The sequence below is a fragment of the Ambystoma mexicanum genome, chromosome 3q (assembly GCF_040938575.1).
Source record: "Ambystoma mexicanum isolate Mex_15411 chromosome 3q, UKY_AmexF1_1, whole genome shotgun sequence".
Lineage (NCBI taxonomy): Eukaryota > Metazoa > Chordata > Amphibia > Caudata > Ambystomatidae > Ambystoma > Ambystoma mexicanum.
Genome location: NC_090926.1, coordinates 1,057,969,928 through 1,057,997,902, shown reverse-complemented (window position 1 = coordinate 1,057,997,902; position 27,975 = coordinate 1,057,969,928). Strand labels below are relative to the sequence as shown.

General features: G+C 47.8%; 1 protein-coding gene across 4 annotated transcripts in view; it reads right to left on the bottom strand.

Annotated features, from left to right (window-relative positions):
- The window catches only part of HGS (hepatocyte growth factor-regulated tyrosine kinase substrate), a 793,272-nt gene that overhangs the window by 554,066 nt on the left and 211,231 nt on the right, over positions 1–27,975 (bottom strand). For all 4 annotated transcript variants that reach the window (XM_069655261.1, XM_069655264.1, XM_069655262.1 and 1 more), the window contains exons 7-8: positions 15,886–15,954; positions 14,121–14,245 (exon numbers count right to left, since the gene is read on the bottom strand). In XM_069655261.1, coding sequence (XP_069511362.1) covers positions 14,121–14,245; positions 15,886–15,954 — 194 coding nt within the window. The remainder of the gene's footprint in view (positions 1–14,120; positions 14,246–15,885; positions 15,955–27,975) is intronic.

The window sequence follows — 27,975 nt, the reverse complement described above, 5'->3', positions numbered from 1 at the left end:
GTGCTTGCTACTTTCAATAGCCATTTGCGGTAAATGCAAAAGCCACAACTAAAATAACACAAAACTGTAAACATTACACCGCTGGATTCCAAGATGGCCGACAACCTGTGAAGTCGCACATCCACTGCGCTGCGCTCGGGAGCCAAACTTAAAGGTGTAAATTGTTTGTGTTTATTGAATTTATATAGCGCTTTAAGCCAAATCGCTATATAACGTCTGTCTGTGTCAAGAGGTCCCCATGTTGCCGTATAAAAGAAGGAAGCTACAGTGCAAGTGCAGCGGTGCCCCTATAAACAGCTACAGGTTACCCAAACGTAGCGGCAAAGTTAGGAGAGTGGAACGGCCCCGGAGGCCGTAAAACAACAATCGCCCAGAAATAAAGATTCAGAGGGGAGCCAGCCACCGGGGCGACGAACATTGGTACACCACGACCAACATCGACATGCACAGCTGAACCCCACCGCGAGCCAGGAAACCGGAGCGGGAGAGGCTCCTTCATCGGCCCCGGCCCCCGGATACCGAGAAGCAGACAGAAGGAAGGCTGGTGCGGAGCGGAGGGACCTAGTAACACTGCGCAGGTGGGAGGCGGCCCCTCCCGACAGAAGAGGCTGCTGCCCACAGACACTGAGCCGGGACCGCCGGGGGACCAGGCCCCCCCCCCCTCCCCACTCGCCCACAAATCGAACGGTGCGTCCTGGGAGGCTCACTCCCCCACCCACCAGAAACGAAGCAGAGGACCCACTGGGGGCTCTTGTCGCTCCTAGACCGCCGGAACCGAAGCAGAGGACCAGCTGGGTGCCGGGGTAAGGGCCCCAGACTAAAGAATAAATAAGGACACAGACAGAAACATGGGATGGTTCCCCCACCATAACGCTTCTTCAAGAGACAGCCTGAACAAGGCCCAAATAAAACACTCTCCGGGTCCGAGGCCCACGCCACACTCAACGGAGTACATGTTGGGAGATCCACACACCTCGCCCCCAGTCACACAACCTACTGAGGCACCCAGAACGCTTGCAAACCTTGGAAGCGGGCTGAAAACGTACAGATAAGGGGGTGAGCGAGAGCAACGGTAAAAGGAAAAGCAGCACCCGGCCCTCTGCTAACCACCAACCACTCACGAAAACACTAACAGCTGATAAAAGGCTCCACTGTGGCCCCCATAGCACAGGGCCCGCCCAAGGAGTACAGTTTGTGGACTGAACTCCTATTGCCAAACAGACTTACACCGAGGCCCCAGAGAGACCCAAGACAAACACAAGCAAGGAAGCACCCAATTCTGCATTGGGCTCCCATAACCCAGGCCCATATGCTACTAATCATCAGAAAGCAGAGAGCTACACGCAATACCTCTCAGGAGCCACCCAGGGTGCCCCAACAACCACTGAGACTGAATCCAGGACACAGATGCCAGGGAACAAAGCTAAAAACACTCAGCTTAGATCCAAGTCCAAAACTAAAGTGCGAACAGGCCAACTAGAGCACTGTTGGAGACAGCTCCGTTCGGAAGCACATCAGAGCGAAGCGCAAGAAGGAAACTGCGCCAAAACAGCGGTACTCACAAATATGGCCCTTAAAGAAGAACAACAAGAATGCCCGAGGAGCATGGGAAGCAGGATTACGGACTCCCTCCAAACACAAATGAACACTATAAGAGAAGACCTTAGGTCCTCATTGCAAGAGGTGACGAAAGATATCACGGAACTGGGCTATAGAGTGGACACCAGAGGCGTGCCTCTCGGAGATTGCAAAAGATGCAAAACCAAATAGCATCCTCCTAGACCAAATTGCTAGAGCGACACACAATTTGGAGCTTCAGGTAGAAGACCTGGAAAACAGGTCCCAAAGATCGAACATTAGGGTCAAAGGACTGGGGGAAACGATCAAAGACAACGACCTGAGAGACAGAATTCAACACTGCTTCAGTAGCCTTCTCCCAGGCACACAACCAAAGGAAATACTCATCGACAGGGTGCACACAGTAGGACCAAAGAAAGGAGACCCCGGAACAAGAGGTCCTACCTGCAATGACATTAGTAATGAAAGAGGAGATTCTACAAGCAGCTAGGAAACAGCAGATAGTCACTGTCAACGGAACACAAATCCAACTATTCCAGGATTTAGCTCTCTCTACTCTCCACAAGAGGAGACTGATGCAGCCGGTAACAAAAGCGCTGATAGCTAAGAAAATAACCTACAGATGGGTGTATCCCTACGGGCTGTCATTTCTGTGGGAAGCCAAACAACAACGCATCTCCACATGCGAGGAAGGCATGGACCTGCTACAAATCGAGGAGGAATAACAGACACTCGGATAGGGGCGAGGCACCCGACCAGAAAGGGTTGAGACCGAAACAATGGGAATGGTCAGCCGTTCCCAAAAGAAGGCAGGGTAGAGAAAACACCCTGAAAGGACCCAGACTGAAGTGAGAATTGAAGCACCAACACTAAGTAAGGCAATAACTGATTGGGGGACTAATGAAAGATCCTTTAGGAGAGACCATAAAACAAACATGACTGCCCTGAGCGGGATGGGGGGATAGAGAGGAGGGAGGGAGACCGACACGTTAGAATCGAAATACAGAACTAGTAAAAGTCCTGGAAGAGAAATATTTGGCATACAGGTGGGATACATGTGGGACCCAAAGCCCAGGAAGGAACCCGGTTGAGGTGCTAAAACAGCTCAGTCCAACGGAAAGGGGTGGGGGGGAGGTGTTGGGGGATGTTAAGGTTCAGTTTAAGGGGAACGTTTCATGGTATGTTCTGCGTAGTAAGAAGAAATGCAACATGCACACTAAAGGGAGCCATAGTGGATGCCTGACTTGAATTTCTTAACCTTGAATGTACAAGGTCTGAACTCCCTGATGAAGAGACACTCCATCCTAACGAGGCTAATGGAGCTTCAAACCTCCATAGCCTTCTTACAAGAAACTAATTTTCTCCCGATAGACGAAAAAAGGATGGCCCACAAAGCCTTCCCGAGACAATACTTTGCCTCAGGGGGGAATAAAACCAAAGCAGTAGCCATCCTGATAGGGGTCAATGTACCATTTAAGAAACAGCTCATACACAAAGATATGGGTGGCATATCTGCTCATCAAAGGCACGCTAGACGACCAAACATATACCCTCATTGCGATTTATGTCCCAAATGAGAGACAAGACCTATACTTGGGACAAATCTAGAAAAAAACTAGGGCAATGGTGCGGGGTCAAATAGTGATCGGAGCAGACTAACTGCGTGATGGACCCGGCCCTTGACAAGACGCTCCTACCTACTAACGCAGACGGGAGGAATAGGCAAGCACTGGATAAGTTATTCAGGGAGCTGGCCGTGATAGAAACTTGGAGATTTTTCCACGAGCAGGACAGGGAATTTACCCACTACTCGGCTGCCCACAGGGGATACTCGAGGATCGACATGATTTTAGTCTCAGCCACATTGATCCCTCAGATAGACAAAGCCCAAATCGAGACCCAATACCTCTCCAACCATGCGCCGGTCTTGGTGCGAATAGTGCTGGAGAAGCACACAACCCCAACCCGTAAATACTGGAAGCTGAATGATATGATACTGAAAGATATTGCACTTAGGGCACACATGGAAGAAACACTAAATAACTACTTCCAAGAAGACAACAACGGGGAAACAGATTGGGAGGTACTCTGGAATGCAGGGAAAGCGGTCATCAGAGGGGAGTTCATATCACAAACGGCGGCACACATGCGAGAAAGAACACTCATAAGGAAGAAACTTGAGGCAGGAGTACAGGAGGCCGAAACACGACCTAAGGTTAGGCAATCAATGAAAGCACTGAGAACACTCTGCAAAATAAGAGCCCAATTGGAGTCCTATGTAGCAGACCACACAGCTCACTCCTTGCTACGCACCAAATAGACCTATTATGCCCATGGGGGAAAAGCCAACAGATTCTTAGCGGCTAAACTGCTTAAGCAAAGGGCGGGCAATCACATAGTCGGGCTTAGAAATACGATAGGGGAATTACTCACCGCTGAAAAAGAAAAACTAGACATAATGGAAGAATACCACCAAAACCTCCTACAAAAGGAGGACCCCACCCTACAAACACGAATACACTTTATGTCGACATTCACACTTCCCCAGATCTGCAAACCCCTAGAACAGCCCAATAAATAACTGATGCCATTACACACCTACCCCCAAACAAGACCCCGTCACCAGATGGGTTAGGGAGCGGCTACTACAAGACAATCCGGAACCAACTGCTGGGACCATTGACGAAACTCTTCAGTCATATCAGAGAGAACGGCACAGTCACGGGATATGAGGATTATGGTCCTGATACTTAAACCAGGCAAAAACCCAACTGAATGCTCTAGCTACCACCCAATATCACTACTGAATAGTGATGCCAAACTTTATGCCAAAATCCTGGCAAATAGACATATGAAAGTGTTGCCCAAAATAATTCACGAAGACCAGGCAGGGTTTATATTGGGGCGGCACACGCAAGATGTTGTTAGGCGAGCGGTAGACGTAATCGAACTAGGAATTAGGAAGGGGCAAAGGTTCTCCATAGCGGCCCTAGACGCACATTGCGCCTTTGCCAGTCTAGATTGGACATACTTGAAATGAGTACTACAGAAGTTTGGCTGCGACCCTATTTTTATCAGGATGGTCCTTGCCAACTTCTAAGTCCCTTCCACAACCTTCACGATCAATTGGGAAACCACAACGAAAATAAAAAAACAGAGAGGCACAAGACAAGGACGCCCCCTATCCCCCTGATTTTTGCAATGGCAATGGAGCCTGAACTGATTGGGGTGATCGGGGGAGGAACGACACATAAAATAGCACTATACGCTGATGACACCTTATTGTTCCGTGGAGATGGCACTAACTCCCTTCCCAAAGTCCTGGGAACACTGCATCCTTTGCAGGGGTCTCACGATAAACTTCACCAAATCCAAGGCCCTGAACACCACGGAAGACGAAGAGGACATTGAACCACTGAGGGCACGCTACCCCCTAGTCTGGGAACCCGAAACAATAGAATACCTGGGGATACACTTAACAAAAGACTACAAGAGCCTCTATAGTGCAAATATAATACCCCTCTGGAAACAAAGGAAGACTTGCGCAGCTGGGAAGCACAAGAACTGTCCTGGTTTGTGCTCATCTCCGCAATTAAGATGACATTACTACCCCGCCCCGCCCCCTATACGTCGTGAGCTCCCTCCCAGTAGACATCCCCCCCCGGCCCAAGATGATCAAGGCACTACAAAAGGAGATATCCTTTGTGTGGCAGCCCAGGCTGCAGAAGAATATACTGACAAGACCACCCATTCTGGGAGAGCTGGGGGTCCCCGACATTGGCAGATAAATATTGGCTGCGCAAATGGCACCCATGATGAAATGGGGGGGGGAGACGCGCTGAAAGGCTGGGTGGGAATCGAGGAAGGAGTTTCCTCCAAGGAAACGCTCACCGACATCCTCTTTGTCGTTCCTTCACCAGACCTATGGACCCTTCATATGGTCTCTGTGCTCTCTCCTTTCTCCTCTTCTCCCATTAATGGTGGCACCCTCTGAGACGCCCTACTGGCCTCCTTCGATTCGTCGAAGGTCATCATTAATGTTTACTCGAATGGGACCGTCTTGGTCCAAGGGCCTCAGGCCAACCTTCACCTCTTCCATAGGTGCTTCCTGTGCCTCATCAACTTCCTTTCTTTTCCTGCAGTCCCGTCTCCCCTTTCCTTGACTACCTCGCCTCCTCCTTGGCCAACTTGCATTCTCCCTCCCTCACTGCCCCCTCTCGGGCTCCCTCTACACCTCCGAAGGGCGTACCTCTGATCTGTACCGCTCCCAGGAAGTCCTTCAAGGATGACAACCTTCTCCATATTGCCACTCTAAATTCTCGCTCTGCTGTCAAACAATCCTCTGATATCAGCCGCCTTCTGGAAGAATTTGACCTTGATGTCCTTGGTCTCACCGACACATGGTACACGGCCAGCTCTGTCATAGGGTTTGACACTCTCCTCCCCGATGGCTACAAGATGCTCTCCGCACCCAGGTCCAACCGCTCAGGTGGAGGGTGTAGCCCTGATCTACCCAGAGTGGATTCCTGACTGTCACTCCTACGCAGGTCTACTCCTTCTTTAAATGCCTCGTCTGCAGGCTCTCTCTCTCCCCTAGCCATTCCCTTACTGTGGCTACTATCTATCGGCCACCTGGCCAGATCTCCTCCTTCCTCTGAGTGGGCAGACCTCTCCTCCTCACTCCTGGCCTCAACCACTCAACTCCTCCTCCTTGGAGACTTCAACATCCACCTGGATGCCTCCTGTCCTGCCTCTGGACTCTGTCGCGACCTCTGCGAATCTCTCTCACTCACTATTCTCCCCTCTGGCCCAACTCACTCTGCAGGGCACACTCTGGATGTTCTGATCTCCTCAGACCTTCCCTTTCTGCCCCTCTCACCACTCCACTCTCCTGGAGTGATCACTGTCTCCTCTCACCTCACCCTCCCTACCCATCGGCCAAGCCAACTCCATCACTGCCACCCACCTGCTCGGTCATCCGACCCATGAAGCGCATGTCAGCTGAGGCTTTCGCCACCACCTTCTCACCCCCTTCTCCCCCTTTGGTTGACTCTCACCCTGACATAGCCCTCTTCACGCTCCACTCTGCTATCTCTGATACTCTTGATATACTTGTCCCTGTAATGAGAATCTGCCTGAAGCCCAAAGCCAAGTGCAACTCTTGGTACGACTCAGACCTAGTCACCCTAAAACGCAAGTGCAGAGTGGCCGGGGGAAATGGCGTGCTTCAGGTACATCCTCTGACAAACTGGCCTGCCGCCTGATGCAAAGGCAATACCGGCTCTCTGTCCTAACCAAGAAGAGAGCTCATATCCAAGCCCGCGCCTCTGCAGCATCTAACAACTCGGCTGAACTCTTTCAAATCTGCAAGGAACTGGCCAAACCTGCCGACTGTCTCTACCTCTCCTGTCCCCTACCAGGCCCTCTGCACAGCACTGGCTTCTCACTTCATCTCCAAAACTCAGGACATCCTGTCCACACTCTCCTCCTTTCCCCTCCCTCTCTCCCTCCCTCCACTCCCTGCTCTTCATCTGACCCTTCTGCAGCCACCTCTCCTCCCTCCTTCGTTCCCTGCCTTTGCCCGGTTCTCCGCAGACAATGTTTCTAGACAAGTCTCTTCGGAACAGGTTCACCCCTGCTCCTCCAAAACTATCAAGGACCACATCGACTCCCTGGCACCTGCCCTGGCTGATTTCTGCAATCACTCCTTCGCCACTGGAGTCTTCCCATCCCCCCTGAAGCACTCCCTTGTGCACCCTCTTCTTAAGAAACCCTCTTTGGATCCCTCCTGCCCAGCTAACTACTGCCCAATCTCCATCATTCCCTTCCTGGGCAAGCTCCTGGAGAAACTGGCCATCTCCCAGCTTAATCTTCACACTGAATCTGTTGGTTGTCTTCATGACCATCAGTCTGGCTTCAGAGCTGCCAGAAGCACGGAAACCGCTCTCCTGAACATCCGTGAAGACCTGCTCTCCAACCTTGACTCTAACACCCCCTGCGTCCTCATTCTGCTAGATCCCTCTTCTGCCCTTGACACCGTCAACCATGCCATCCTGCTCAGCCGTCTCCGTGATAACCTGGGTATCACTGGTCAGGCTCTGGCGTGGCTGACTTCTTTCCTCTCTGACCGACCCTCCCAGGTCCAACTTGGGTCCTTCCTCTCCGCTATCTTTTTCTCTACCTGTGGTGTTCCCCAGGGGTCGAACCTCTCTCCCTGGCTTTTCAACCAATACCTGGCACTCCTTGCCGACCGCATCGCTGCTCTCTGTCCTAACTTTCAGTGCTATGCGGACGACACCCAGCTAATTTTCAGGCTACCCTCGACCTCCTCCTCTCCCCTCATCTCTGACTGTCTGCTATCCAGGAGTGGTGTACCGCCAATGACCTCTGCCTTTATGCCAGTAAGACTGAGATTCTGCTCATCGGCACACCTGCTCCTTCCTTCCCTGTAGCTCTTTGGCTGGCCTCTCTTAGTACTCTTCCTGCTACCACCTGCTATGCAAAAAACCTCGGGGTCATCTTCGACTCCACACCCTCCTTCTCTCCGACGTCTCCAAGTCACACTACCAGCTGCACCTCCTCTGAGGTATTCTTCCTTTCCTCTCCTTCGCCCAGAAGATCACTGTCTCTGGTTCTCTCTAGGCTGGACTATTGCAAGAGCCACTTTCTAAATCTGCCTGCTTCTACTCTCCGCCCTCTGCAACTTATCCAGAACAGGACTGCAAGACTTGTCCTTGGCCTCAAGCCCAGGGATCGTATCTCTCCAGGACTGAAATCTCTGCACTGGCTGCAAGCATTAAGTTCAAAACCCTCTGCATCATCCAAAAGGCCTTCTGGGGCCTGGGGCCTCAATACCTTCAACTCTCTTCCCAGATATCTTCCCTCATCTGCCTCCAACTCCCTCAGGGTCAGTCGCTTCTCCAAGCAACGAGTTGGTGGTAGATCTCTTTCTTCGGCTGGTGCCTCGCTCTGGAGCAGCCTCCCTGAAACTTGAGGAGAATCCTCTCCGGTTCCAGAAGCACCTCAAAACCCTTCTCTTTGCTTCTTCTTTTCCCCCTCCTCTCTTCTGCCGACTTCCTGGCTGTAACCGGAACTGCACTGGCTACCTGGACACCCTGTGATCTCGGGCCCAGGTCCCTCCCTGTCAGCGATATACTCCTGCACTGCCCGCCTGGCATACCCCGCACTTGAGGACTGTTCTGTATCCCTAAAGTCCCCCTACCAGCCCTTGACACCTGATGTCTGCACTTACCCTTGCACTTGCCACCTGCTGGCCGTCACTTACTTACTGTTTATCTATTGCCATGTACTGCACTGTACCTGCCCCCTACCCAGGACTTGCACGATCTGAATGACACCTGGCCTAGTAGGATCGTTGTCCATCCTCCCTTTGTTCCCCTCCCTTGCCTTGTCACACCTTGAATCACTTGTGTATAGGCGCGTTATAAATGCCATATCATATCACACTATCCCCCTGGGAACATTACATGCACTACGCACACAAGTTAGAGGAGCAGCGGGACACCTACTGGAAACCACCCGAGTAGCACTGAGGGGCTGGGACAAAGCGCTCCGTAGGTGCCCCATTACACCGGGCCTGAGGCCGGTCCCCCCGATGGCACATAAACAAGATTTCGCCCTGGGAAAAGAAGTAGATTCTGGAAGCGTTGGGGCAAGCACAGACACTCCACCTCAGAGACGTTCACCGGGCAGGAAAGGAAACCCCTCACATTTGAGGAATGCAAACAAACATATGGAGTGGGCGGGAAAGACCGTTATACGCATATACAAATCAGACACTGGATATCCCAGAAATAGGTCAAGCAAGCGGCCTCCAGATCCCAGATAGGGCTGGAATTGACCCTGCAGGAGGGAGGGAGGAGGTGTGTACTATCCAGAATATACAAATTATTAGACAAAGCCCAAATGGGGGACCAACTCTCATACAAAGACAGCTGGGAGAGGGACTTGGGAGACTCTCAGGGAGGAAGAATGGGGACAGATCTGGAAGAGGGCTCAGAAAACATCCAGATGCACTGCAGTCAAAGAAACAGCTTATACATTATGCTACAGGTGGTACCTGACTCCACACAGGTTGCACAAAATGAAGCCCTCCTACTTGCTGGAGACAATGCAGGTAGAGAGGAGATGTCTACCATATGTGGTGGGATTGCCGTAAAGCGAAGATATAATGACAAGAGGTCCTGGGACACATAAAAGAAGTCACAGGGAGACAACTCCCCCTTTCGCCAAAAGTGGTGTTACTGGGGACCGGGGTAGAGGGAATCTATGCAGCAACAGGGAACACCGTCTCCCTCATCATCCAACTACTAATGGCGGCAAGGATGACCTTAGCCCAAGGGTGGAAAAATGCTGAAGGTCCCATAATCGCATGCTGGTGGGTTAAGATCTGGAACTCATTGGCAATGAAAAAGGTGGGGGCACTGAAGGAAGGCAAATATCAAATTCTTAGCTACATGGGAACCATTCATGGAATTTGTTAAAGACAGGGAAGCCCAACACTTCAGACCAACCCTGTTGAGATCAATCTTGGCCTGAGGACACAAGGAACTAAAAAGAAGGCAAGTGGGCACCCAGAAAACCTACACCTGAAGAGGGAATATATGAGGATCACTACAGACTCAAAGAACGCAGAAACTGAACCATACCGTAAGGGAGGGGGCAGGAGGGAAATACAAAGTTGGGGACGGTTAGACTCTAAACGAAACGGTTCTATCTGGTAGCATAACCTCGGACTCTAGAATTTATAACCGGAGACGAAGACCTCAACACAAGATTGTATAATGTTTTGAAGCTACCAGGAAGTTAATGTGTAGTATCTGTAACTGTTCTTTGAAAATTAAAATAAAGTTTTGAAAAAAAAGATTACACACCTGCCACCAGTTTGCAAAAAGAATTATTTAGAAATGTATAACTTAACTGCTCTGTACCTGGATGCTCTCAGACCAAGTTTCCCTCCTGTGTTACTCCAATGGTGTTGGTCTATCTACGTCTTCCCTCCGCAACTTTCTGTTTCAGGCTTCCCCCGTGTTTTGTTCCTTTTCTTCTTCATTTACTTGCGTAGGATTTGTTCTGGACTTCCTCTTTCCTTCCAATGGATTCTCAACATTGCGTTTTTGGACTTCCTCAAGCCATCCTTCTAGGTTTCGTCCTAGTGCCGTATGGGGGGACCCTGCATTCTTTTTCTTTTTATTATCATCCTCGATCTGGTGGTTCGGTTCTTCCATTCCATCCTTCCTGGTCCCTTTGTTTTTTCAGTTTCTGGAACTCACAAGGTGACTATAATACCTGGAAATTGGGCGTTCAGGGAGATGCTTATTATTCATTTCCTTATTCCATTCCATTTACTTCTAGTTCTAGATCATTTAAACATCCTTATCAACTATCTGCTCTTCAAGTGGGTTTCTACTGGTCTTTTGACCGGTTGAAACCCATATGGGAAGCATACAGGAATCGCCCGCGGACGCCACCCCACCTACATCTGTGGGGATTGGGCAATAAGACACCTGCATCAACAACATCAATACCTCACTTTCTTCCAGGTCCACAAATCTGAGGTTTTCGGTCGTGAGCTTTTATTCTCTTCTCGACCAGGGTATGTGAGGGGTCAGAAATGCGAGGCGGACAACTTGGTAATGGTTTTTCACAAGAAGCTATTTATTAACATCAACGGGGGTGATTAACGCATCGCTTTCCCTAACCTAATGTGGGTTTCCCTTCCTATGAAACCAAGACTAAAGGAACACACTCTAAGGTATCTGTCCCTCACAATTATACATACAACAACAAAACAATTCAGGATTTTATATGGCTGTTCAATTTCAACAACATTAATAATTAGAACCAAATATTCTAGGAACCAGGGTCGGTTATCCTTCCGCAGGATCAAAGTAGAATTTTCACATAAAAGTTCTAATGAATAAAATTCACTCCAACAGTCAGATCCTACTTCAAAAGATAACACACAAACGTTTCTCTCAATAGCCAAGTTCTGTTTCCAAAACAAAGTTCCTTTACTTCAGGAATGTTTCACTTGATGTAATGATTGTATTTTAATACAACAAAGTTCAGTATTCTTCCAATGATAAGTTTCTCCTCTGTTGAGAAGAAAACAATTCCGGCACACTTCTTTACACAACAATGTCCTTGTCATGATGGTTTTACTAAAGTTCATCAAACAGATTAGTGGCTTTGCCACTTTCTTTCCACCACAACTTTTCACCACAATGTAGTACTTTAATGTCTTCTTCCTGGTTCACTAACCTGCCAGGATGACCGCTAACAATCCTTTCCTGGAGTACTCCCCTGCCAGGATGAATCTCCTACTACTGCCACAAGTACTCTGTGGTGCGGTTCACTTCAACACATTCGTAAAGTCTTGGACTTTCAACAACAGTACAACTCACAACTTTTTCCATAAGGATGCACACCCATTGGTGCCGTTTGTTCCATTGATTGAATGGCCACATGCACTGCATGTTAGGTTCCTCTCCCCTTTGAGACTTTCCCCAAAGAGGTTAACTTTACTACCAACTCTGCGTTTCTGTCACATCAGGTAACTGTTGACTCATATGTCCATCTCTAAGAAAGCTGTTTCCCCCTTTTCATTCTTATGACCTTTCCCTGGCTTTGACAATGCTGGTTATTATCGGATTCACTTATTGCCTACTCCTTGCTTTGGCAATACTGGTTACAGCTTTGTTCTACTGCTGCACCCTCTTGCCTTTGCCAGTGGTGGTTACCCTGTGGATTGAATATTGCCCCCCTACATCTATGGCCAATGAGAATTACAGACTTTGTTAAATGTCTATCTTTCTTTGCTTGGATAGTGATAGTTATAACATTTCTTATTTTGGTTTTTCTCAGCAATCATTAATTCTGTATTAAAAATATATGTTTGCTACTAGCAGTACAAGACGGAGCGCCCAAGGTCACCTGTCCAAGGCCAACTTACCGGTCTTTCATGGCGTGTCCGGTTTTCCCATTGCTGCCACTTCTTTCCTCGGCTGACTCGTAGCGTTTGACAGCTCGGGTTGCTGTTCCGTGCCTCGTGCCTTCCCCGATAGGATCTCTCGTTTTTCCTATTGTGTCTCGGAGCCCGCCAGTCATCAGAGACTGACACAGCTTTCCTGGAGAGCTCCTCTCTCCCGCAAGGCAACTTGCAACCACAGGGCTGCCTGCTGCGCGACCTGTGCAGTTTGGGCTTCTCCTGCTCCCGATTCTCTCAGCACCATTAACCGCCAAAGCTATGGCGGTGGTCCCGATGTGTTCCCTCTGCCCCTACTGCCTACACAGCCACAGACTTCTTCTGCTACTACTACTGTTACTCCCCAATCGCCTTCTCCACATCTGCACCTGAGGGGGATTTAAGTAATGCAAATTCCCGCTCAGGTGTAGATCTTTAGGAACACTAGACTACGCATTGCAGTTTTGTGCCTCCAAGCTCCTCTTCCTCGTCCCAATACCTCTGGCATTATGGGACTTGAAGTCCCCAACATTCATATTCTTTATTTCATCATATATCTCAGTTTTACAATATGCAATTAAGACCGTAGTGTCCCTAACGAAGTTATTTAGAGGATTAGCCCAATTCTCCTGACCTGAATCCCCTCCAATGTGATCCTCCCGCAGAACACCACCCCCAGGATCAGGATGCATCTGCATTTCCAGGCCCACACGAGAAGGGTTCCAGGCCAGGAACAGTGGGATGATCACCTGTGATTCATCACAGATAACAGTACTGATTTCTTGTCTTACATGTAGATCACCTGAGGAAAGGCCTTAACATGAAACATTGTGGAATAGATGTAATTTGAATACATCTTGAGCACTTATCTTAATTTCAAGAAAATGTACAGGTTATATAGGAAAATTAGGAGCACATGCACACTTTGCTTTGAATCACAAGGGTTCATCCTTTCAAGCTTTTGATGGCTACCCTTTCACTGAGGGTACCCACATTCAAGCGTTCCTGGGCCACTTCCTCTCCAGGGTGAAGACACCATTCTGGTGCCTAAATAGACCTGGTTTTGCTCAGCTGCCCGTAATCTATGGCAGATGAATGCTATGACCATATATGGTAACAGCAATGTTGCATTCACCTACAGGCAGCGAGTTTACCTGTGGAACTTACTACTGGATTTTAACAGAGGTGAGACCGCTAGAGCATCGCTCTTGATGCATAAAGTGAAACCCACTTGATACCATTACTGCCACCAACCAGTGCAGAACACACCCAAGAATACAAGGCGTTATTAGGACACACTAACCCTAAGCGACTTACCTCTCTGGGGATACATCACAGGGTTGCACCTCAAGTAAATTGATGGATACAGACTTATTGGGGAAAGGTTTTGGTAAACTAGTCAGAAAACTGCAAAATTGGTGAGGTCCGCTCACCAGAGATACAGTTTAGGTCTTTCATCCATACATGTTTTTCATTCAAGACTCGACCAGTTCCCATAAATGAGCATGCTGAGATGATACAAGAGTGTGTATAGGAAAATGGGGAGTACACATACTTATTAAGCTGCTCGTAGCATGGTTCACAGACCCTCACTTCCTTTTCAATGCCAAACTTGGGGATGCTAGAGTACTTGGATGAGCATTTCCCGCAAAAGATCTGGCCACACGCACGGCAATGATGCTGCAAATGAAAAAACAAAGATACATCAGAGAAGGGAAATCTATCATAAAGGAGCAACCTCTCATCAACAATGATCCTTCAAGAAGAAAGACTTAGCTGCAGGCAAAGAGGAAGTGAAAGAGGAGTGAAATGGTGACTTCAGTAGCAAGAAGAGATAATCCTTGACACACATCGTCACAAGTACTGAAAGGCCCCTTTTCACAGACTTTATTGAGCCTCGAGATTGCCACCAAAGAAAGTTACACGATCAATCTCTGGGTTGAGAATCACTCGGAATGACACCAGAGAAAAAAAATCAAATGAGTAAAAGAAAAAATGTTGCTTCAAATAAAGCCACCCAAATATTGTTAGGACTATGAACATCTACAAAACACTTCTAACCTAGCATTCAGGAGCTAGGTTAGGAGCACATGTACACTTTGCTTTGAATCACCAGGGGTCATCCTTTTAAGCTTTTGACGACTATCCTTTACCGGCTACCCACACAATATCAAAGATGGCACTGCATTGGTACAGTTGTTACCCAGCGGATAATGACAACCATGCTAGTGTCACAGCAGCTTTAATCTGAAGCTCAGCAACTCAAGATGTTCAGCCCTGCCTTCTCCAAGCAGGTAGAATCCCAATAGAAGCTCTGATTTCAGGAAGTGCATATCCTTGGAGACCACCTGCTTCCAGATAATCACAAACCAAATACCTGATTGGCCACGGGGATGAAATCTGGCAAAGCAAACTTCGGCCATGCCATGGATTCAGTGCAGAGGAGGAGGCGTCAGCAAATCTATGCACAAATATGCATGTATGCATGGCTTTAGTATGGCTGCAATTTCACATTTCCGGTCACTCAAGCACCGCAAATGCACTTTGAGCAAGGTCATATAATCCCATGGAAACATCCATTAGAATAGAGGATTGCATTCTTTCCGCTCAGGAGATATGATATGGAATCCACACACAGTCTCTACCCCGAGCGTGCATCCTGATACACATTACACAGCCCCTTACTATCAGTGTCGGCAGTGATGCCAGAAGTCACGCACACCTCAAACCTATATATGTTGGCAAGCCATTCCCCTACAGGCTTTGAAATCACTGGCTCACTTCCTTAGGAAGATTAGAACCAGCTCAGATACACAGCTTCACCAGCTTTGCCAATATAGAGAAGGTTTTTGACTTTTCATGCAAACAAACATACAGACACACACATACATACATACATACCAGTCGTTTCTCCAGAAGTTGCCAGCATAACAGAATCACATCTCCTTACGTAGGGAAAGAGCATTCCTACAGAAAACAGCTTCAGCCCCACCCACCTCAGGGAAGTTCTAAGTGTGTCTACACACACACACACACCTCCCCTCAAAAGAAAAGTGATAGGTGCACACAGAAAGAACAGAAGATAGACAATTCAGTAGAGACAGATAGAGGTCCAATGAAGAGAAATCTGTTTAGGTCAGGGCTTCGGTTTAAGATGGTCAGTGACAAAATAAAACCTCACTACAGGCAATTCAAATGACAAGAGAAGGCATACAAATGGAGGCAGGTACTTTCAGTGAAGTGTGCGAGAGAAAGGCAGTGGGTGCCACGTGCGCTCAATGAACAGAGATATGGAGACTATAGTGAAAGGTCACACTCACCTTGCGAGTCACAACCCCAAACTGGACTCTACACCTATGACAATCCTCTGCGTCCACCCAGTCTGGAGCCTTCAAGGAAATTAAAATTAAAACAAAATCACCATAAATTGCAAATCTACAGATAGGAGAACAATCTGAGTGTCAGAACATTCTGGTTTATTATTTTAGTCAGAACATGTCCATTATCTAAGAATAGACATTGATATGGCGCCTACTGTTAAGAATGTTTTCCTTGGCCCTGTGTTCATGTTATGAAAACGACCCACTGAGGCTCCTAAAACTAACACACCACAGGGTTTCTCTCAAGTCCTTATAACTCTCCTTGTAGTAAGCACATGCAAGAAGAACATCTCTGTATATGCATAACATTCCTAGTGAGTAGGCCTAACAGAGCAGTCAAGGATATAATCTTGAAAGCTGACCTGAATATTACAAAGGTATAGTGAATCATACAACAAGGGATTGGCCACACAATATGCAAGTTAAACTATTTACTTTATAGCGATTGGTGCAAGAGAGAAAACACAGTGAAACACTTGTAGGTAACTTTTTAGGATGGAGTTGCTAGGGTCATCCCACAGTTATCTGGTGAGGGCTTAGAAACATCAACCGGTTAGTGCCAAGTAAAGTTTCACTTAGGTTTAACTTAGGTTCAACCTAACTGTTCTAGTGCCAGCTAGACAGCAGCAGTCAACGCTATACTCTTAGGAGAGGGGTGGAGTTGATTCAGAATACTGCTGGAGCAGGGTTCAGAGAACAATGCAGTCGTTTTAAGGGCTATCATTTGTGTTAGACCAAACTCTCACTGGTAAGTGAGTGGTAAGGCAGTTTTTATACAGTCCTCTGTTGAGGAGTCTACAACCAGTGCCCTAATGGGGGCTAAGATAACTAGCCCCCAAGGAATGCCACACCTCTCAAAAGTAAGTAACGCGGACAGAGCAACAAGGCTGAACTCTAAGAAATGGGTAGCAGGCTTACACAAAGGTACAATGAATCCACACATTTATCTCTAGAAATACACTACACTGATAAATATATACTTTAATTATGTTACAAATATAGATCTCCATCAGGTTAAATAAGTACTTAGCATTTGATATACAGTATTAAAATAAATACAGAATATACTTTACAAACAGTAAATGTATAAAAGGACTCTCCTCATCCCACTTCCAAGGTTGGCCAACCATCTCAGGAAGGCACGCAACATATATTAATGGGATGGGGGAACAAGGGAATAACACAACCTGGCAAACCAGGTAAAATACCCTCTGGGTCTGCACATGTAATTAGAGTGCCCTAAAGAAATAACCCTCCCCTACTATACATGTTAAGCCATAGACAATGGGTTAGGACATAACAAGTAGGCAAAAAAAGGAATTGCGCATTTTAACCTACAAGCAAAATAGTCCTAAAGACACCCAAAGTTAACACTAACACACCACATTAATTCAAGCCCCAAGGACATAGTAACACGCAATAATACAAATGCATACTCGGAGCACAATGCTTCCAAAAGAAACCAGATACATTTTAGAAACAATTACCAGTGCAAGTCACTTCCAGGAAAAGGTCACACTGTTACTGTCACACGGTTACTAAAATCAGCTACGGTTTAGCAACCATTCACATTCAAAGGAAAAAAAGAGCATTTATTTATATATTTGGAGTGCACCAAAGCCTGCAACAAACACAAAAAGACTGAAAAATAAGACAAGGGAAACTGAGCATTATTAATTTTTACAGTTTCATTCAAACAGCCAGGTTTTCAAGTATTTCTTAAATTTGACAAAGCAAGATTTCAATCGAAGAGTTCCTGATAAAGTATTCTAGGCAGATGCTGCACCCGCCACAAAGGAGCGTCCAAGTACCTTGGACTGTTTAAACCTGGGTACTGCCAATTGACCTAGAAAGCTTGACCAAAGAGACCTTGATGGAGTAGAAGGGTAAAGTTGTTTGTTCAGATAGCCAGGCGCATATCCAAAAGTGCATTGGTGTACTATTTAGAGTGCTCACTCTAGCGGCCACTGGGAGCCAGTGCAAACTCCTTCTTGCTGAAGTTATGTGTTCTTTTCTCAGGATGTCACAGATAATACCGACAGCCTCATTCTGAAGGACCTGAAGTTTAGCTCTGCATTGTTAGCACCTAGCAATAGGGCGCTGCAGTAGTCTATGCGAGGGGCGATAATGGCCCGAACCAAAATTTCCCGATTTTGTTTGCGACTGGAGAGGCTTCGCTTGTCTCAAAACTTTAAGGTGGTACTGAGAGTTCCCAACTATAGCATCCACCTGTAATTTTGATTTTAAAGATTCTCCAAAGCAGACCCCTAAGGTTTTGACCTTGCCACTAATAGCGATGTTAGAGCCTTCCAAATTCAGGAAGTTATAATCTGGAAAGAGTTTGGCTCTTAGTTGTGGATTGCCAAAGATCATATGCTCTGTTTTAGATGGATTCAAACAGAGCCAGTTGTTAAGACATCCAGCCTTTGATCAGATTATATACCGATGATAATCTAGCCAGATCAGAAGCATAGTTCCCACTCCGCTCCAGTACCAGCTGAGTGTCATCTGCGTAGCTCACAAAGTAGACCTCTTGAGGATCTAGCAAGTCACAAAAGGGTTTCATGTAAACGTTAAAAAGAGTAGAGGACAGACAGGCCACCAGGGGGGCGCAGAGATGCACTAGCACATCTGTGTCGCTCCCCTTCAGGCAGGCACATTTGGGTGAGGAGCGCCCTCTCCCCCAAGCAACCCCCAACAAGATGTGCCTGTGACCCCCCCACCCCAACTGGCAAGCCCATACTCTGAGCTACCAGTGGGTGAAAGAACTGACCCGGAGGCCCCTTGCTTCACACTGTGACACGGTGGGAGTCTGGCAGCAGCGCAGACGCCACTTCTGACACGTGCCTCAGCTCCACACGACTTCAAAGCGAGGCCGCCGGCCCGGTGTGGGCTCACTCTCACCTCAGGTAGCAACGGGGCGCTCAGTCTCCCAGAGGAGTGATCTTGGCAGTGAGCGCTAAAACCGGGGTGACCTGTGGTGATGTGGACTGCCCCTCCGACCTGTGCCACGGCCCGGCTTTCCATCTCAGCGAGGCCGCTGATCTGAAACAAACCCACACGGCCACTCGCAGCGGGGGACGGCAGGCGCTCAGCCTCCAGGGAGAGCGCCACGGGCAGTGCACAACAATAATGTAACCAGCCTGAGGTGGGGTGATACGCCATCCCAATCCACGCTGCAGCCCAGCCTTTCATCTTGGCGAGACCGCCGGCTTAAAAAGAGCCTGCATAGATGCCCGAAGCAGAGGCCAACAAACATGAAAAGGAGTTCCTATCACCACACAGAGGGGGTCGAGGGCAGCCAGTGGTCCCCTTTGGGGAGGAGGTACAAGAGTTGGCACGCTCTGACGCTGGTGGAAAGAGCGCCACCCGTGGCGTACACTGGATCAACCACACGGGGGGATGCCCACCCCCCAGACTGCACAGCGCTGATACCCAGCAATGGAGAGCGAGAAATAATTTATTTTTAAAAAGTAGGCGCCCACCTCGCCCCGACGTGGCACCACAAAGTCTTCATTCACCAGGTGAGCCTGCAAGGGGCCCAGGAGGTTGGTACAGCGGAGATTGAAGTGCCCACCACCGGATGGGGCCTGCCCTGGAGGGAGGAACAGTCCGCAGCAATCTTCAGTGATGGCCCAGGCCTCCCCTTGCTTTGTAGTGGAAAGATAGACAGCCCAGGTCACTGTGGCAGGGTTCTGAGCCGCCACTTGATCCCTTGGTCAGGACAAATGGCAAGGAGCCGCCGAGGGACGTCCCCAGTTACATCCAGCATAAGTGCCGGTCCCACAGAGCTCCACAAGGCCCTTGCACCGACTCTAGAGTCAAAGCCCAGAGATACAGCTGGGGACAAGGTGCATAACCCCACACGACCAAGAACACCCTCCACCTGATTCCCCCTATAAATGTACAACTGTGGGTAGGGGGCACCAGGGGCCCAACAAGTGGGAGGGCACAGAGTCAATCTTAGAGAGCCACCCCACGTTTACATCTATGAACTGGTCTGCCTCACTTCAAAAATACAAATGTACCTCGTCCTCCAAACCAGCAATAGAGGCGATGGCCACAGCTGACCCGACCATGAAGGAAGATGTTTTATCAATGCGGAGAGACATGACGGCAATACTTGAGGAACTGAAGGGCTTCACAGGTCTAATATCAGTCACAGACTGGATGGCCTTGATAAAAAAAGGTGGACATGGACGATGGACTTCAGGGGTTCTAGAAGTCAACCAGTCCTCGTCAGCAGTCCTAGAGATCTAACTCAATATGAGGATCTCAGAACTGGAGAGAAGTGAAGTGTTACCTAAAAACGGAGGATTTTGAAAATCGCGAGCGCCGCAATAACCTCAGATTCTTCGGAGTTCTGGAAAAAGAGGGAGAGACCCAGAGGGACATTGTAGCAGCGATCAACAAGGTCATCAGAAATCTTTGAGGAAGACATGACCACTAAACCAACTATTAACAGAGCACATGGAGCCGGTGGCAGAGGTAAGGTCTTGCGCTCTATTTTGGCAAGATTCCATTACAATGCAGAGAAAGACAAGATCTTGGACAAAGCGAGATCAATGGGCCCGATACAGTGGGGGTCTTCCCAAATTGCTATCTACCAGAACCTCTCGACATTCACCCTGTCAAGGCAAAGACTTTTGCGCCCCACTGACAAAATAGTTGACTGCTCAGGGAGCCAGATACCGGTGGGGGTTCCCCTTCTCTCTGAATTTCGAATACGAGGGGTACAAGTACAACTTAGTAATGGAGGACATAAACAGGGTCCCCAGAGAAACGATGGGAGAAGCCACATTGGACTCGGCGGCCGCTGCCACAGAGGAGGTGCACAGACGAATCTCAAAGAACTAAAAATTGAAGATCGAAAGATCTACTGACAGTAGACACATTAAGGGGTTCTGCAAATACAAGAAGCTTAAACCACCTTCCCCCCACTCAAACACAAGGAATGTACCGGAGTTATTCATTTAAAAAGGGATGTAACCCTGCCCAATTAACCAGCAATACCAACGGCGGGAGAGACTGTCCGGTCTTGCTCAACTCTTTGGGAGCTGAGCCGAGCAGGGATGATGGCTGAGGTTGAACTTCCTGCAGTGAAGTCCGGGCGGAAACCCATTAAAAGTTAAGGTGCAGGGGACGGGGGTTCAGATTTGGGCATGAGGGATGGGATAATCATTTGATTGGGGGGGGGGATCTAGGAAGGAGACTTGAGGTGGCTCAAGTCCTGAAGAAGAAGGGGAGGCTGGTGGTCTGGCCAGGTCCAGACGCGATTGTGAGGGGATCAGGGACGTTAGAAACGTTAAGATAGTTTTATTTGTTTTCTGGGGGTGAGGTTTTCATAAATGTTCCTACTGTTACATGCTACACATGCGTTTCACTGGGGCGCCACACGCAGGGTAAGGGTATATACACGGGTCACACAGCAGGACCTTAAAGAGCAAGGGTAGTTCTATTGTTTACAAACGTCAGGGGTCTCAATTCCCCGACTTAAGAGATTCTTGTTGATGCGCGAATTCAATCGTTTTAAAGCAGACCTACTGTTCGTACAAGAGACTCACTGGCAGAGTGGCAGGGAACCATCCATTAAGTTGGTGACAATAATCCATCATGCCTCCAATTCATCCAAGAAAAAGGGAGTGGCCATTGTTATAGCAAACAAGATGGGTTTCTTGACAGAGTCGACCCTGAGAGAGACAGAGGGACACAGAAGGACGCTTTCTGTTAGTCAAAGGGTGGATAAAAGGACAAACAGTAACCTTGGGTTCAGTTTACTGCCCCAATGAGGACAGGAACAGCATTGGGATATGGTAAAGGAGAAAATCCAGACCTTTGCAACTGCTCATTGGGGGTTTGTTTTAATATGGTCTTGGACCCAGCAATGGACAGGAAAAGAGCTAAACCGGCGGTGGTCTCCCGTTCCCAGTTTTATCAAATCTCTGCACTTCTGCTAAATCAATAGTGAGCTTGGGGTAGCATACTCGCTCATAAATAGTGTATCGAAAACCACCACTGAGCCCATTCCCTGGTCAGACCATGACTTAGTCGAGTTGGGAGATTGGACTGGGGGGACCCAGAGGGGTACAAGGATATGCAATGATCTGCTGTTGAAAGATAAAGAAGCAGCCCAGGGGCTGTTGAAATCAATAAAAGAATTCTTCTAGTTCAACGTTAACGGGGAGGTGGCACTGCCGACAGTATGGGAGGCATTCAAGGCCTCAACACGAGGCAAGCTTATGCGGTTGGGGGCGAGGAAAAAAAGGGAAAGAGAAAAAGTGTAGTCAGACCCAATGGGAAAAATAGATTCCTAAACCCAAGGGTGGCCTGAAAACCCAAGTCTCCTCGACACACCTTGCAAAAGTGCAGCAATACAAAAGGCGGTTGAGGGCCCTGCTGGTACAACAGACCGAGCGAAAGCTAGCTTTCCTCTAACAAAAGTACATGGAAAAAGGGGAACGCGCAGACAAGATACTGGCATGGAGACTGCGGGAGCAAAGAAATGCTAGGAGGGTAGGGGCGATACAACGCGCAGGGGCCAAGAGGGTCTATGAGGACGAGAACATAGATGAGGAATTTCGCAACTATTATGTACTCCTCTATATGAGTGAATTAAAGGGAAATGGAACGCGGATACACAATTTTATAAGCGGCCTACCCATGCCAGGCATATCCCCAGACAACAAAGCCGTGCAGGACACCCCAATCTCAGCAGACAAAATAATCTTGATAATTGGGAAAAGCGTTTCAGTCTACCCTGGCCCCGTTCATGGCTAGGATGTTCAACCAAACTCTGGAAACGTCAGTCCTGCTAGACTCACTACTAGGGGCCCTCATAGTTGTAATTTCAAAAGACAGAAGGGACACGACGCAATGCCAATCATATCAACCTATCTTCCTGTTAAATACGGACGTGAAGATTTTAAACAAAGGGCTGGGTAAAAGGTTAGAGGTGCTAATGCCAACACTAATTCACAGGGACCAAGTGGGGTTTATTTCGGGGCAACAGGGAGCGGTTAACATCAGAAAAACAATTCATCTAATGCACATGGCGCAAGAGCAGAAACTGGAACGGTACAATTTCCATTGATTCGGAAAAGTCATTTGACCAAGTGGAATGGGCATATATGGGGAAAAATCTAGAGAGAATGGTATTCGGCTCCAACTTTCGGAGAAGGATCTCGGCACTTTACAGAGACCTGACAGCCAAAGTATTAGCCAATGGTGCCGTGTCCACCCCCTTCCACCTAAGCAGAGGTACTAGGCAGGGCAGCCCCATCTCTCCACTTCTTTAGGCAATTAGAGTGGCACCCCTGGCAATAGCAATCAGAACTGCCCCAGACGTCTCAGGAATAAAAGACAGTGACGTCAAATTTAAATTGTCCCTCTTGGTGGACAACATTGTATGCTATCTAACAAACATTTTGTGCTCCCTCCCTAGACTCCTAGACCTCATAGCCTCCTTCATGGTTTTCTCAGGCCTGCAAATCAACACATCCAAGTCCAGTGTAATGCCATTATGCGCTGATCATTCCGCCAAGCAGTACGAGGCCCCCTGAGAGGGATGAGACTCTAACCCAATGAAATCATCTATTTGGGTGCCCAGAGACCTAGACCCGTTGATTGACAACTACGCGCCCACATTGCACAAACTCTATTCTGATCTTGCTCGCTGGACACCCCTAACCCTCTCATGGTATGGTAGAAAGACATCAATCAAAATGACAGCCCTCCCGCGTTTTCTATCCCATTCACTTGTGTGTAGGCGCGTTACAAATGCCATATCATTCACAGATTTACCCTCTTCAGTCCCAGACAGCTTCTTTGGACAGCTTAACTCCAGATTAATTTGGCAAGGGAAACGTCCAAAAATAAAAAGAACCACACTAACCCGAGGGTTTGGCCTCCCAGACTTCTTGCTCTATTACAAGGCAGCCCAACCACGTATTCTACTAGAACACATGAGGGACGATATGGGCACATATTGGTCGTACCTAGAGGATTCCTACACCCACAGTAAGAAAGTTAGAGATCCTATATGGTCCCCATCTAAATCACTCCCCGCAAGAGTCAGGAACTATCCAGTATTGGGAGTATTATAGTCCCTATGGAAGAAAAATTGCTCCAATGAGCGACTTTCTTCCTGGCCCTCCCCACTGAGATCACTATGGGGAAGATGTACAAGGCAATGGTGACGGTGGACCTCTCAGAGAGACAAAACTTCAAAGAAAATTGGGCCTCACAAATAGGTAGGGAGGACACCTGGGGGTAAGTATATGAGATAATGTTTCATGTCAATTGTTTTACAGCCACAATGGAGTATAACTTTATAATCTTACATGGTTGGCATCTATCTCCGCAGAGGCTGTCGAAAATGTTCTCTCGGGTGTCCTCGTTATGCCCCAGGGAATACGGCCAACATGCTACGTCGTACCATCTCTGGTGGTCATGCCCCAAGACCCAGATATATTGGGAGGAAGTCCTTAGTTGGGTGAAGGAGGTCACGGGAGTGCCTCTAGACTTAGAGCCTATGCAAATTCTACTAGGCGTGCTGGGAGGGCAGGCAGGTACCCGGACTCCCAAGAATGTGGAGGGTGGCAATAGCCCAGAGATGGAAGAGCAACTCCGCCCCCTCAAAGTGGACTGGATGAATAAACATTGGGACATTTTCATTCTGGAGAACCTCACTGCAATAGTAAATGATGGCTTGGAGGCATTCCACGCAGACTGGGGAATGCTCATTCTGTAGTGGGGTAGTACAAGACCAAACTGCCAATCGGGTGACAGTGCAAGACAAGAGCGGCAAAGAACATAGGTCCATAATATATCTGACACCTGGGATGGGTTTGCGAGATTCCTAGGGACCCTATATTGGGCACACTCGCATCCCCTTTGTTGTTACTTACCTTGCACGTTTTGATTGTGGGCCTCGTGTTAAATGCCTCGTCCTCCTGTGTAGTACAAGTTTAGGGGGGGGGGATTATGCATGGAACTCAAGTGATGGTGTAAATGCTCCGGTATTATGGTCAATGTTCCTGCTATTTATAAAACAATGTAATAAAAACTAAGTTTAAAAAAAAGAAGAAAACAAAAAAAAAGTAGGGGACAACAAGACCCCTGTGGGACTCCGTACACAATATCCATAGTGTCGGAAGCTGCATCGCCCCAGCAAACACAGGATTTCCTGTTTTTAAGAAATTAGGAAAGCCAATGTATGGCCTCCTCTGAGCAGTTACCAGTGCTTTGCAGCACATCTGCCAGACAATGATGGTTGAGCAGATCAAATGCTGCAGAGAGATCCAGGAGGACAAACCCCATCCTCCCTTCTCCATTAGGTCTAGCATGTGAGACTGCAGATCCAAACAAGCGCTTTCTGTGCTGTAGTGCAATCGAAAACCCGACTGCATAGAATGCAGTCTCATGGATTCCTCGGGGTAGAGTTTGAACTGGGTGGTTGCCACCTTGTCCAAAATCTTCAAGAGAAATAACGAGTTAGTGATATGCCGAAGGTTATTAGGTTCCTAGGGGTCAAGTTTAGGCTTCCTCAGTAAAGGAGTAATAGCTACGGCTTTGATCAAATTGGGAACAGTCTGGTGCTTAAAAGAGGAATTGACGAAGCAAACCAGAAATGGGGAAAATTTAACTGGATTACGCAAAATGAATTTAGAGGGAAGAACCTCGCCATGATAGTGCGTGGAATGCATGGAGTAAAGGACGAGCTTCTCAGGGATTTTTATAGCTTTAAAGTGAAGGGTATTAATTACTGAAGTACTAAAAATCAAGCTCTTGGCCTAGAACTCTCCTTTGTGGATTCAGGAACAATGTCCAGGTGCAGGCAAGTACCACAAAAGTCACTTTAAGAAAGCTCCATGGCAGGTAGAAAGTCCATAGCAATCAATAAGAGAGTCAATGGGCCATCCGCTTGTATGGAAGTTAAGGCTGGTTTACCCCTCAGGTGCAGATTACTCAGAAACCAACTCCAGTGAGGATCAGAGGAGACCCCAATTAAAAAATCAATTGGGTGGTTGAAGAAACAGAAACCCCAGTAGAGCAGGCAGACCCCCAATGTAATTCAATGGAAAGTGCAGATGCGAGTCACCTGCAAAAAATCTCTACCCTGTACCAGAGGGATCCAACCGAGTGTGTATTGGGAATAATCGCCCACCCCAGGACCAAGAAGGAAGTACTCAAAATAGATGTTTTGCAAACAAATGGTTCCACCACGGCGATACAGAATCCGGTGCCGAGAATCTTCAACACAGAGCCAAAAACGAGCCCCCGCGACCAGGTAAAGGAACAAACAGCCTGTGCATAATTAGGGTTTCCTGTTTTAGGGGTTTATTTTATTTTATTTTTTTAACACGTCAAGGGGGTGTTTTGCCAGTGTTTTCAAATGTTCAGAATCTGTATTTCAGTGTTTTCCTGTGTGCCCTCTTTGAAAAATGGCAGATAACTGTTTTTCCAGTGTAAACACACATTCTTTTATTGTTTCATTGCGTGCATAAGTAGGGTAATATCTCTCATGACTGGCTGCAAGAATAACATATGCCCAGGTTTAAGAGCTTAAACCCGAAATCCAGCAATATTGTTATGTACAAAAGATGACAGGCTTGGAGTACTCACAATTATTTTAGGCAATTGTTAGAACTGATTTTCTATACTCTGACCTGGTGGACAGATGTATAGAAGGCCAACCTATATTGTGACAGGACAACTCTGGAGAACTGTAGCCAAACCCCTTCGGGTAGCAGTGACAGGCAGTCTAGGCTAAGTTCTTCAGAGGTGGTGAGCTTGTTAAGGGTTCACAATGAGGTCACACAATGGGAATCCCAAATTACACTTTGGCAGGATGTACACAAATAGTTATTTATTGACCAAAATACACTATAGAAAAAGGACTACTAGCAAGTAGATACATATATACATTCACTTATTAAAAAGGGCATAAAATTCAACACAAACTCCTACAAAGGAAAGGTAAGATTATATTATGCATGATCCCTAACTCAAATTGTCCGTCCCCAAGTTGTCTGGGGCCTTTTGCATAATAGTTCAGGTAAAGTTCCACAGAAGCTTTGAAGCAGGAAAAAATGCAGGTAGGGTCTCTGGGGTCCAACTTTCAGAAGTCTTGTAAAAGCAAGTAATGGCAAAGCCAACAGTGTTAGCCCATTGTCTTATAATGGGAGTATAGGGGTAGGTAAGAAGCTCTGTAACTTACCCCTCGTAATCAGATTCTTCTCCATACTTGGCAGGACAAAGGAAGAAGGTCCGAGGTTGTGTTTCCTGTCGAAGGTCCTGTCGAAGGTCGCAGTCCTTGATTTGCAGGGGTTGCAGGTTCTAGCTGATCTCCGGTTGGTGTCTTTCACTGTTGCAAGGACTCACAAATGAAGAATGCAGCAAAACGCGATGCAGGACCCCTCTAAGGACTGGACTCTGGTCAAGTAAGCGATTTCAGACAGTGGTCACAGCAGCACAGTGATGCAAAGGGATTCAACTGCTGCGGTCAGACTTTCCCTCCTATATCGGGTCCCCTTGGTACTAGGACGCCAACATTTCTCAGCGGTTAGTCTCGTAGGGCCAGCTGAGGAACTCCCAAGTTCCAGGTCGAAACTCTGAACTGGGACGGCGGCAGCACTGTAGTCCAAATTCGGAGGAGGTCAGCCAAAGGACAGTCCTGGGACACTTATGAAGGCTCTTCGTTGCAGGGTACTGAGCAGACATCAGGGGTCAGTACAGTACATAGGATAACAGTAAAATAATAAACACAATAAATAAAAAGTGCGGGCAGCTGGTGGCAAGTGCTGGTAGGGGGCTGCAGGGATACAGAAACAGTAACCAAGTGCAAGGGTTACCAGGGGGGCAGTGCAGGTGTGCAACAGGCGGGGAGGGGAGGGGACCTGGGCCAGAGATCATAGGGTAGCCAGGTAACCAGTGCAGTTTCAGCCAGGGGATCAGCAGGGGAGAGGAGTGTTAGGCAATGTTTGAATGCAGTACCTTCTGGGAACACTACAAACAACTATGACTGCAGGT